The 12723-nt window shown below is 36.4% G+C and overlaps 1 protein-coding gene across 2 annotated transcripts in view; it reads left to right on the top strand.

The window, feature by feature from the left end:
* Positions 1-12723, top strand: part of ANO3 (anoctamin 3) — a 285060-nt gene that overhangs the window by 115767 nt on the left and 156570 nt on the right. For both annotated transcript variants that reach the window (XM_014545226.1, XM_014545227.1), the window contains one exon: positions 6397-6515. In XM_014545226.1, the coding sequence (XP_014400712.1) occupies positions 6397-6515 (119 nt within the window). The remainder of the gene's footprint in view (positions 1-6396; positions 6516-12723) is intronic.

Below are 12723 nucleotides of genomic sequence, written 5' to 3'. Positions count from 1 at the left end.
CCATTGATTTTTAGAGAGAGTGGAATGGAGGGAGGGAAGAGGGGAGAGAGAGAGAGAGAGAGAGAGAGAGAGAGAGAGAGAGAAAGAGAGAGAGGTTAGAGGAACACATTGATTGGTTACAGGTTGCCTCCTGCACTCACCCTGGATAGGGCCAGGGTTCAAACCTGCAAAATAGAATACCAGTCAAAATAGAATACATTTCTATGAATAGTTTTCAAAAAATGAAATGTAAAACTAGTTTTTAGTCACCTAGTACTTGGAATAATATTGATACTGAAAGGTTCTATCGATTCTGACCCTCCATTCATAGGCAATCTAATTTTTTATTTATTTTTCCTATAACAGTGACAAGTTTACTCAACTTCCTCTTTGGCCTTTCTCTGTTTTCATGCAAAGTTTTCTTTATTATTTTTTAAATTAAATTTATTGGGGTGACATTGCTCAACATGAACATATTAGTTACATGTGTAGATTTCTAAGTTACAAAATCTGTATATTATAGTACTATGTGCCCACCACCCAAAGTAAAATCCTCTCCTGTCACCTCATATTAGGATCCCCTTCTCCCACCACCCACCTCCCTCAGGCAACCACTACACTGCTGTTTGTGTTCATATGTTTCAGTATTATACCCCACATATGAGTAAAATCATATGGTTCTTAGATTTTTCTGTCTGACTTATTTCACTTAGCATAATGTTCTCAAGGTCCATCCATGTTGTTGTAAATGATGCTATTTTATCCATTCTTATGGATGAGTAGTATTCCATTATGTATATGTACCACATCTTCTTTATCCAGTCCTCTATCACAAGGCACTTTGGTTGTTTCCATGTTTTGGCCACTGTGAATAATGCTGCAATGAACATAGGGGGGTGCTTGTATCTTTACATAAATGATTTTGAGTTTTTCAGGTATATACCCAGGAGTGGGGTTGCTGGGTTGTATGGTAGCTCTATTCTTAATTTTTTGAGGAGTTGCCAGACTGATTTCATAGTGGTTGTACCAGTCTATATTCCCACCAGCAGTGAATGAGGGTTCCCTTTTTTCCACAACCTCTCCAACACTTGTTATTGCTTGTCTTGTTGATAATGGCCACTCTACCAGGTGTAAGGTGTTACCTCATTGTAGTTTTAATTTGCATTCTCCTAACTGCTAGTGAGGTTGAACATCTTTTCATATATCTATTGGCTGTTTGTATGTCTTTTGGGGAGAAGTGTATTTTCAGGCTCTCTGACCACTTTTTGATTGGATTGTTTGTTTGGTGTTGAGTTTTATGAGTTCTTTATATGTTTTTGAAAATTAAACCTTTGTTGGAGCTACTGTTTGCAAATAGCATCTCCCATCTGGTTGACTATTTGTTTGTTTTATTGTCCATTTCTTTTGCTGTGCAGAAGCTCTTCAGTTTTATCCAGTCCCATTCATTTATTTTTCCTTTTACCTCCCTTTCCTTTGGGGTCAAGTCCATAAAGTGTTCTCTATAGGTCCATAAGTTTGGTACCTATATTTTCTTTGAGCAAGATTTACATTTAAATATGTTGGCTTGCTGGAATTGCCTGTGATCAATGCCTTTGAACTGGGGCTTTTCCTAATTATAAATTAAGCCCAAATAAAGCCAGAATTTATCAAAAAGTGATAATAATTTAATCCAATACTTATTTTATAACCTCAAAGTGAATTTATTTATAACCTGCAGACATTAAGCTCTGAGTTTTCATTAGTGAACACATTGGTGACCCAGCTCTGTTGCCTACATCAGTGGTTCTCTACCCTGGCTCCACATTAGAGTCAGGAGCTTTTAAAACTCCCTGGGTCCCGCCTCCAGAAAATTGGTTTTAAATGCTTTGGGTATGCAGTCAGTAGCCATACTCCTAACTATTCCCTACATAAATATTAAATAATGTGTAGCCTAAGATTTGTACCTTGGTTTCTCTCTGAGTACATTGTTAAGATACTTTTTTATAGTTTTTTAATGATGAGCTGGGTTATTTATAACAGCGTTCGGAATGACTGCAGATTACTTGTGTTACTTATGATACTGTTTTTGTGTGTGTGGCATAGAAACAGTGCTGGCTTATTAAGTTCCCTAATTAAAGGAAGACAGTCACCAGCAGATTCATCTCATATACAATGTCAAAAATAACATTTCATCAAAACAAATACATTCAGAGTACAAAGGTCTTTTCTATAGTAATTAGTTCTGAAAGAGGTTAGTAGTGCTAGTTATTTTCTGATAAAAAACAAAAAACAAAAATAGATCCAGAGACAGAGAAGCATGGATCAGACCATCAAACCTCAGAGGGAAGTTAGAAAAGCGCGAGGGTAAGAGGAAGAGATCAACCGAGGGACTTGTATGCATGTATATAAGCCTAATAAATGAACACAGACACCAGGGGGTGAGGGCATGAGTGGGGAGGTGGAGTGGGGATGGGCGGGAAAGGACACATACATAATACCTTAATCAATAAAGAACAAGGAGAAGCATGAATCAGACCATCAAACCTCAGAGGGAAGTTAGAAAAGTGTGAGGGTAAGAGGAAGAGATCAACCAAGGGACTTGTATGCATGTATATAAGCCTAACCAATGAACACAGACACCAGGGGGGTGAGGGCATGAGTCGGGAGGTGGAGTTGGGATGGGGGGGAAAGGACACATACGTAATACCTTAATCAATAAAGAAAGAAAAAAAAACCCTTGTCCAGAATATCCATATAGGTGGTAGAGTTTGCACATCACCTTTCACTAATAATTCTCCCAAATTAGTAGTAGTTAATAACCTGTCACTTTAATCATCCAAACCTGTCTATTTCATTCCATGCTTCTTATTTTTAACAGCTTGCTATCACAAATATTAAAATTTTCTCTAAACGTTTAATATAATTGGATGCCCTGTCACCATGTTTTTTTTTCTTCTTTGTTCAATATATCTCAATCATTTGACACACTTGACTTGTATTTATATCTCTCCAGGCATTGTACCTCATACTCAATATTTTGGCATTTCCCAGCATCATTCTATCATTTATTCAATTTAGAGAAACATCACAGCTCCTTAAGGATTTAAAACATGTACACATGAGGTGTTGGCCTTCATAATGAAAGTGAGAATGAAGCTCTGGCTGACAATAGTATATCACCAAGTATTCTAGGAATCCATCTGGATATAACACCTGGATGGGAAATGCTATTTTAGAGTCATATGTATAACTTGTATTTAAAAGTCATCTTTAAGAAGAGGTCAAGCAAAATGGCATCAACTATAACAAGAGTGTAATTAAATAAAACATGAGTGTTTTAGGGATAAATGCTCACTTTTAAATTCAACAGTTACATTCTCTAATTTTTCGTTTGGAGTTCAGACTATTAGCTTCTAGCATTGGGTTGGCTAATGCATGGGAATTTCCAAGTACTAACAGGCTCTGATATAATTTTTGGAACCTGACTGATGCATCTAAGTAATGCCTTTTCTTTTTTACAGTGAACTATTTTGAACTGCCCCGTGAGAACATTAATGCTGTGGCAGAGTGAACTGTGTATGGTCACTGAGAATTGATATTTCTCATTGTTCAACATTGGAGTTATAGAGGAAGGAATATTAACAGTTTATTGGTTCAAGGCTGGAAATTTCCACTTTAAGTTATCCAACAGGACTTTTAGTGTAATATAGATGCAATGCTGTTTTCCCACTCAGACTTTGGTCAAATCTCCATTCTTGTACCTACTAGCTGTGTGACTGTGGCATATCATTAACCTCTCTGGGCCTCAGTAATTTCATTTGTAAATTGGGATTCATTATCCATACTTTGCAAGATTGCTGAATTAAATGAACAGGCGTAGCACATCATCCTAGAGTTTTATTGCTTTATGCAGCAATTAGGCTTACCTTTCAACACCAAAGTCTGCTGATCTCAAAGATATCTTCACAAACCAGCTGTTCCTCTTATCACCCAAATGGCAGATTGGAATAACAATAATTTACTGAACTCTTACTGCACAACTCTCTACCTGCTTTATCTCAATTCTCATAACAATGATTTGGGTCAGGTAGTATTATCAGCCTGTTTTTACAGATGAGGAACCTGATTCATTAAGAGATAAAGTAATTTGCCAAATGCCATAGCTAGCCAATGGAGAACTGAGATTCCAACTCAGGAAGTTTTAATCCCTTGCCTTCTCTCTTCATCACCACAATAGGAACAGAGGCCTCTAAGGTGAAAAGTGCTTAGTGATGTCCATAGAACACTAGCTCTGCAAGATGATAATAAGTATCAGGATGGGAGCTGTGAAAGATTGGGAGGGGGGTAAAATGCTAAATATACATAGGAGATCATTGATTTTAAAAAGCTAATCAGATTGATAGATTTAGACTTTTGTTGTTTGGTTGTTGTTGGTTTGTTTTTTGTTTGTTTGGTTTTTTTTTTTCATTCTTTTTATTGCCACCTCTGAGCCTTTAATTCTTTTCATAGAGCAGGTCATGAAGCCAGGCACCACTTCACCCTGTGCCCCCAGCCACACAAACACAAAGACACACACTGTCACTCACACACACACATACATACATACACACACACACACAGTCATTTTGGAAAGTGCTAATCCATGTGATAATCAATCTGAAATCCTGTGTGACAATAATTCTGTTCATCAATCCTAGAAACCCTGGTACTATCATCCACCCTTTTTTCTTGTTAGTATGCAGGACAGAGCAATTCATATTAAGAGGTGATTAATTCTGCCCACACCTGTGGTGCTGTAAAATCAGATAACTTTGAAATAAAATAAATAGGGCTCATTAAGACCAACATAATTTGAGTCCAACGAACCAACATATAAATATGTCAAATCTTGTGAAATCAACGTTTTGCTAATGTTATAAAACAACTCCCTCAGGAAGTGGTTTATATTAGACAGTTAAGGCACTGTTGCTTTCTATTAGCATAATAGTTTAGTGTTGTGGAGCCTCATTGATCTCTTTAAAACAGTTGTAGTCAAATGAGTACTATAAAACAACTCCCTCAGGAAGTGGTTTATATTAGACAATTAAGGCACTGTTGCTTTCTATTATCATAATAGTTTAGCATGGTGGAGTCTTCATTGATCTTCTTAAAACAGTTGTAGTCAAATGAGTACCTGGTGATTTTGCTTTTGTTCTACAATCTTAGATAATTTCCACCAACTTTTGTTATTTTTTTCCAACAGTGTCTCTTATTAATATGGTATAACAAGAACTTTCTACTAATGTTGCCAATCTATTTAATAATTGTAGAAATAAGAATATTGTACTGGAAGAACATATTGTTTTTCCAGTTGTGACAGCCTTATAGTCACTGTAAATCTTTTCAATTGTTTGTTAAAGACATTAAATAAGTTCTCTGGGCTCAGTTCTGAAATTATATTTAGAATCTGACACTGCACCACTTTCTGCTACAAGTGCTGTGCTCACTACTACACCTCAGTCCAGTCTTCACCATCTCTGGGCAGAGTAGTGTAATACCTCCTAATTGGTCTCTGCTCCAACTCTTACCTCCTGATATCAGTTTTAGGAGTCTTTAATAAAAAGGAAATTAAATATCATTCTTTCTCTATTCAAATCCCTCCCTATTTCCTATAACATTTAAAATATAAACTCCTTACTATGGCTTCTGAGGTCCTAAAAGATACGTGGGCGTGGCCTCTCTAGGACATTTCCTAATGCTGCCTTTTACTAACAGTGAATGCTGCCGCCAATCCTAACATCTTTTGTTCCTTCTTCATAATAACCTTTCTCCTCTCCCAGAGCCCTGATAGAAAGAGATTTCATATGAGCTTCATTTTGTTTCCTAATCTTGATTTATTTTTATTCATAATACTTAAGTATTACCTGAGATTATGTGACTTATTTTTCTCACTCTGTTTTCAGAAGACAGAGACTTTTCCTGTAGCCTAGAATCAACAGTACCTGGCGCCATGGCCTGTGTGGCTGTATGGTTAGAGTATTGACCCTTTGGAGCAACACCTGCTTAGGAATCTTGAATTCTTACAAATATCTATATTTGTATAAAATATATTTTGATATTGAATTCTTACAGAATATCTCTACCTTCAGGTTGAAGAGACTTGGTGTCCAATCAAATTTGCATAATTCTAATTTTATTTTCAAAAAGTTTAAGTGCATTTAGTAGCAGAAATGCATTTAATTCTTATGAAAGTTACTTTAGTGTCGGTATTAATCCACTAACAGGTGAGGTCTCATGTTATTAATTTTTTTGTTTACTTATTAAATGGATGGGTCATAAGAAAATTATACTTGGCTGAGCCTTGGGAAAATTTGGGGGAAAAAAAAGAAAGATTAGTCCATGTAAAGAGAGAGAAAAAGGATAAAAAAATGGATTTAATTGTCTTTGTCTCTTTTCTAGGCCTAGGAAAAGATAAGGATTACCTGGATGAATCAGAACATGCTAATTATGACCGATCTCGGCTAATTAAAGATTTTGTTCCCAAAGATGATTCTGAATCCAAGAAAAGATTGTCTAAGGTAAGGTAAGGTAAATTAAACTATTAATAAAGCCATTTGAAGATCGTAACATCTAAAAACTTTCAATTTTTTTCAATAGTAATCTATACTGTGCAGGAAAGTGTAAGAAAGCACAAAGTCTAATGCACATATCTAAGGACTCAAAATTGAAAAATAATGTGTAGATATATATTATTATCCAAAACAATTTTATCAAATAATCTGAAATACAAAATTATTCAGTAATATCTTCTTTAGGGGGTTAGTCCATCTTTTTTTTATGTTTTTTGAAAGGCAGTATGGTTTTAATGAATATATGAGTTCTGGTATCAAATGGACCAAGATTTGAATTCCACTTCCACTACTTACTGTGTTAACTTGAGCAGATTAAACTCAAATAGCCTTTTTTCTCTGTCTGTAAAATCAGAATCATGTCTGCTTTGATGACTATGTGAGATAATCAAATCAAGTATCTGGAGCATAGTAAAAGCTGTCTATATTGTTGGTTTGTATAAACTCACTGAAGCTTAGATCATTAACAAATGGGTAACTGGGTAGAGTTCAGTTTTAAAAACCCCGGCTCCATCAGTTGCACCATCCCTCAAAATCAGACTCTTCAAAGCATCCAAGTGTGGTTGTTCAACACCCTTTGATGGGTTCCAAGACAAATCCCGACTCAGTCCAAGTTTATTTTGTTGTTGTTTTTTGTTGTTTTTTTTTTGTTTTTTACTTATTAAAATATGAATGCTTTTGTAAAAGAAATTTTCAGTTTAACACAAGGAATCATAGCTTTCATTGTCACTGCATGGCTAATAATCATGTTTGTGAATACATCTGTCTCTGTGATGTTTGCTTTGGATTAATTTTGCTAATCCCTTTACAGTCACCACCAAAACATTAGTGAAGAAATATGGCACAATTTAAATATTATTATTACAAAAGAAACCAAACTTTAATAAATATATGCTTGCACCAAATTCTTTCAATCCTATTTGGTTTTGTTTAAAGGAGTCATTATTTTGTGCCAGTAATTCTTAGATTATTAACAAGCTAGAGGTTGTTCTCCTTGTGTTTCCTTCATCTGTCTCTGTACCTGATTAACACAATGGGTAAAGCATTGTTCCAAATAGTTTGACAGGAAGAATTATAAGAAAAATTGAGTAAAAACACATGTTGTTTCTTAAGATACCTATATCCTCAACAGGAAGACAAATACAGTATACTTCAAAGAATTAGAAAATGAACTAAGATTAAATGAAATCTGTAGATCTGCATCTCTAGGATTTACAGCCATCAATGATCCCCTCCATTTCTTTTCTGCTCAACAGTAGTTATTTCCCAAATCTCACTGATGAAACTTGAACTTCGGAATATAAAATTAAGAAGAAATAGTTAAACCTGCATGCATATTTTGGTTTTGACATGAAAATAGAAGATGGTGTGTGATGATGGTAACAGGACACAGTTGTTCAATTCAAGAAATTGTAGTCTAGCCCTAACCGGTTTAACTCAGTGGGTAGAGCATTGGCCTGCGGACTGAAGGGTCCCAGGTTCGATTCCAGTCAAGGGCATGTACCTTGGTTGCAGGCACATCCCCAGTAGGGGATGTGCAAGAGGCAGCTGATCGATGTTTCTCCCTCATCGATGTTTCTAACTCTATTCTTCTCCCTTCCTCTCTGTAAAAAATCAATAAAATATATTTTTTTAAAAAGAAATTGTAGTCTAATGTCTCACTGAAACTATCTAATTGCATAATCTGCTATTGTACTTCTAGAACTATATCTGACTAGTTTCTGGGCATTGTGACATTACATCTGTTTGAGAATTTGGTTTGTCAACCATTGTGTAAACATTTCCTGAATGATTTTGAGTTGACATGGTGAAGCCAGCGATCAGAGGGGGCTAGGGGTCCCCTGCCCAGGCCTAAGGCCTCGGCCAGGGTCAGAGCCGGCGATCGGAGGGGGCTACCCAGGCCTAAGGCCTCAGCCAGAGGCAAAATTCTAAGATCACTTTTAATTGAATTGTTTTTGCATCGTTAGCAACAGTCACAAACACCCAATAAAAATCATAAACTAATTTTTATAGGCAAGTTTATTTCCTTTGAACATTTTGACAAACATATTCTGTCACACCTGTGTGGATAAGAAAACCAGGAAACTGTCTCCAGTTTACATTACATTACATTAAATTTGTAATGTAAGAAAAGGGATAATTTTATAAATTCATACACTGGAGTACCTGGGCTGTCTGCAAGCAAAGTTCTTAAGTAGAGAGGGATTGTCTTTAACATAGTTTAGGTAAATATTGCCTTTCTCTGTCATATTAACATAGAGAGCACTGTGAATAGCACTTAAAGGTAAGGTCCTATAGACAACTGGATGATTCTCAGAAGCAAAATCCTCCTCTCTGTCAAAGAGCCATGCTCTATACCAGCTGTGGGCAAACTACGGCCCGCGGGCCGGATCCGGCCCGTTTGAAATGAATAAAACTAAAAAAAAAAAAGACCGTACCCTTTTATGTAATGATGTTTACTTTGAATTTATATTAGTTCACACAAACACTCCATCCATGCTTTTGTTCCGGCCCTCCGGTCCAGTTTAAGAACCCATTGTGGCCCTCGAGTCAAAAAGTTTGCCCACCCCTGCTCTATACCAACTGAGGCCTCTGGATGTGGACAGTGTACAAGGGATGTCTACAGTTAATCTGGGTTAGAAAAAAATGAACTTCTGAAGCAGAATCCATGATTTCTGTTGTAGCCATTAATGAAGAGTTTGCTGCTGAAACTCTCTCTTGGAATGTCAAAAATAACTACAGATGTTGCCAATAATGAGTCTGGGAATATGAATCTATATTCCAAATGACAATGATGTATCCTCTTACAGAATGTTGGATATCAAATTAGACAGAAAAAAGGTTATGGACTAGGAAAATATTGGCATGAATATTTCAGCAGTTCATTAAATTTCAATCACAAGGCCATTCAATTTGACTGTATCAAATTGGCTGGCTTTGGCAGATGATGTTCAGCTTTAACTCAATTGGTAACAAGAAAAACTCTCTGTTAAGACTGGAGACAGTGTTCATTGGGTGGACAAGGTGAGAATGAGATGGCCACTGGGGTCTTTTATAATGTGCCTTTCATGTGGGCTATTCTAAATGGCTTTTGTAAATCAGCAATAAAATTAATCATGGAAAGCTTGATAGATTTGACTATTTAGATACTAATCAGTATCAAAATTACAATAACATTTAGAAGTAAGATATAAACTTAACATGTGGAAATAAGCTGACATACTTGAATACATATGTATATAATGATGGTTAATATTCTTAATCTGCAAAGATATCATAATAATATAATTAATAAATGTAAAAGTAAAAAAGTACTGAAAAACAATATAATTTTAACATGTAAAATGATTAACAATACTAATAATTGAAGAAATGCAAATTTAATATTCTTTTAAACCAAATTAGAAAACATTTTAAAACAAAATAAAACCCAAAATTGATGCTATAAACTTTCAGTGTTAGTTCTTGCTGGTAGATGCATATATTGATCCAAATCTTCTGGAAAACATTTTGACAGTAAGCATTAAAATCCTTAAAAGAATCTTGCTCTTTGACCCACAGTAGGAATTTAACCAGGAATATAATTAAATGTTAGCCCAAATAATTATGTTTAAGGATGTTCTCACACTGTAATTTGTGAGGAATGGGAGGGAATAAAGCACTTAAATATTCAAGAATAAAAGATGAAATTAAAAATAGAAATGCCCTCAAGTCAGGCAATTGAAAAAGACATGCCCCCCCCCAACCCCAGTATGGTTACATGAGAAGGTGGTTACAAAAAACAATATGTGAACAATACCAATCTATATATATAAAAGCCTAAGTGACCATCCAACCATTTGACCGTCTGACTGGTAGCTCTGATGCGCAATGACCACCAGGGGGCAGAAACTCAACACAGGAGCTGCTGAGCTGCAGTGACTTGGCAGCTGCAGTTCTCGGGTAATGCACCCGGAACCAGAGAGGAGGGGGCCCGATTCTAGGGTGCGTCACCCAAGAACCACCCTCTTGAAATCCAGGACCCTCAGGGGATGTTGGAGAGCTGGTTTCAGCCCATCCCTGTAGGCCAGACTGAGGGACTCCACCAGTGCACAAATCCATGCACTGGACCTCTAGTTATATAATAATGTCTAGCTCATTTTTGTTGAGAAAATGCTTAGACTTATTTTTTTAAATATAAATGTATTGATTTTAGTAAGGAAGGGAGAGGGAGAGAGAGATAGATACATCAATATTGAGAGAGAATCATTGATTCTCTCCTGCACACCCCCTACTAGGGATCAAGCCCACAACCTGGGCATGTGCCCTTGACCGGAATTGAACTTGGGATCCTTCAGTCTGCAGGCTGCTGCTCTAACCACTGAGCCAAACCAGGTAGGGTGAAAATACTTAGAATTCTATACAACAAATTTTTATAGTGTTTATCACTGGATGGCAAAATTCAAATGACATAAGTTTATTTCATGTATGCTTAATTTTAGGCCACATGTATTATCATATTATCATTTATATTTTTATATTTTACATGGCTAGTAAATGACTGAGTTAAGATTTAAACTAAGATGATTCTGTTTCCCAAAAGTGTCTTTCTACTTTGCTACACTGGCAAGACAAGAGCAATTCAGGACTTTTCCTCCTTTGTCTGGTAACCATCGTAGGTAGAATTTCAGTTAGTCCCCCTAATATATATTGATCACCTACACACCAGAGGGTATGGTAAGCACTCTGTATGCCATATCTCATGTAATTGTCATAACTCAATGAGAGTAGATAGTAGAGGTCTCATTTTACCAATGAAGGACATAAGTTTAAAGAGGCAAATTTCAAGGCCAGTTTCTGAGCTAGGAAGGAACAGAGCTGGCTTGTAGCATGTCTCTCCGACTCCAGAACCCTTTGCTTCTCTGCCTCCAGTTCGATAGTTAACTGTAAGAACTAGCCACTCCCATGTATTAAGCATACCTTCCTAATGCCCTACAACATTGCTCCGAAGTAGGCAGCTCTGCATTCTAATAATTGTGTGGCTAACTCACAATATTCTGGGAATGGGTTGACCTGTTTTTAATTCACCTTTGTATCAATAAACAAATAAAAGTAGACCAGGAATATGTTACAATTTAATACTAAACCTCAGCAAAAATAGTGAAAAGGGAAAAGGTGTATATTCCTTGGGATTACATAATAATCACCGCACTAAATATTTTCAACTGCATGTGCTGCACAGTGTGGGAACTCTTCTTGTCAATCAGAAGAAAAATTAAAAAAACAGTCCACCCACTTCTTCCACAAAAGCCCTCACAGCTGCCAACAGTTATGTCTAGAGCAGAACACAAGGATATCAAGGTATGGAGACATTTGAATTATTAGAGTAAATTTAGGTGAGGGATGAATATGCTGGGGCAGATCTTTCATTCCCTCCAAAACTATAAAGGAAAAATGTACCTGTCTGCTTAGGGAAGTCTTATTTCATAACAAATACAGGAAACAAACAAGAAGCCATACATGTTTTCTCTCTCCTGAAATTAATATCTTGGTAATTAGACACACAGCAGGCTGCCCCAAACACCAATTTGTGGGTTTTCCCCATGAGTGCTTAAGAGCTCATTTTGGGAAATCTATCTCCTAAGCTTCCCTGGAGGACTTTTACTCTAAAATGAGAGCTGCAATAACTTTTCTGCAGAAATTTTACATATGTTTATGGCATGTGAAAGTAAATTCAATATATTAGTGTTTGAGCATACCAATTAAATGGTACAGATAATTGTTCCAGTTAATATGTATACATTCGATTAATGATAGGTTCACATTAAACTAATTCTCTAACTGCTTAGACATGAAAACAGCTAAAGAAGTCATATCAAAACTAATGTCATTTGAAGACATTAAAAGTCAAAGCTACTTCATTAACCTGCCACCTCCAGGTTATAGAGGTAACATGGTAACCAGACTCTTCAGGTTATGCACATATCAAAAGCATCACAGGATTGAGAGTTGGAGCATCTTCTATATATATAATCTACACTAATAAAAGAGAAACATGGTAATTGGCATACGACCGCTACCCTTCCCATTGGCTAATCAGCATATCCTTATGCAAATTAACTGTCAGCCAAGATGGTGGCCGGCAGCCAGGCAGCTGGAAGCGAACATGAGGCTTCCT

The sequence above is a fragment of the Myotis brandtii genome, unplaced genomic scaffold (assembly GCF_000412655.1).
Source record: "Myotis brandtii unplaced genomic scaffold, ASM41265v1 scaffold399, whole genome shotgun sequence".
In the NCBI taxonomy this organism is placed as follows: Eukaryota; Metazoa; Chordata; class Mammalia; order Chiroptera; family Vespertilionidae; genus Myotis; species Myotis brandtii.
Note: the sequence above shows the minus strand (reverse complement) of the source record. Positions and strands in the feature narration are given on the sequence as shown.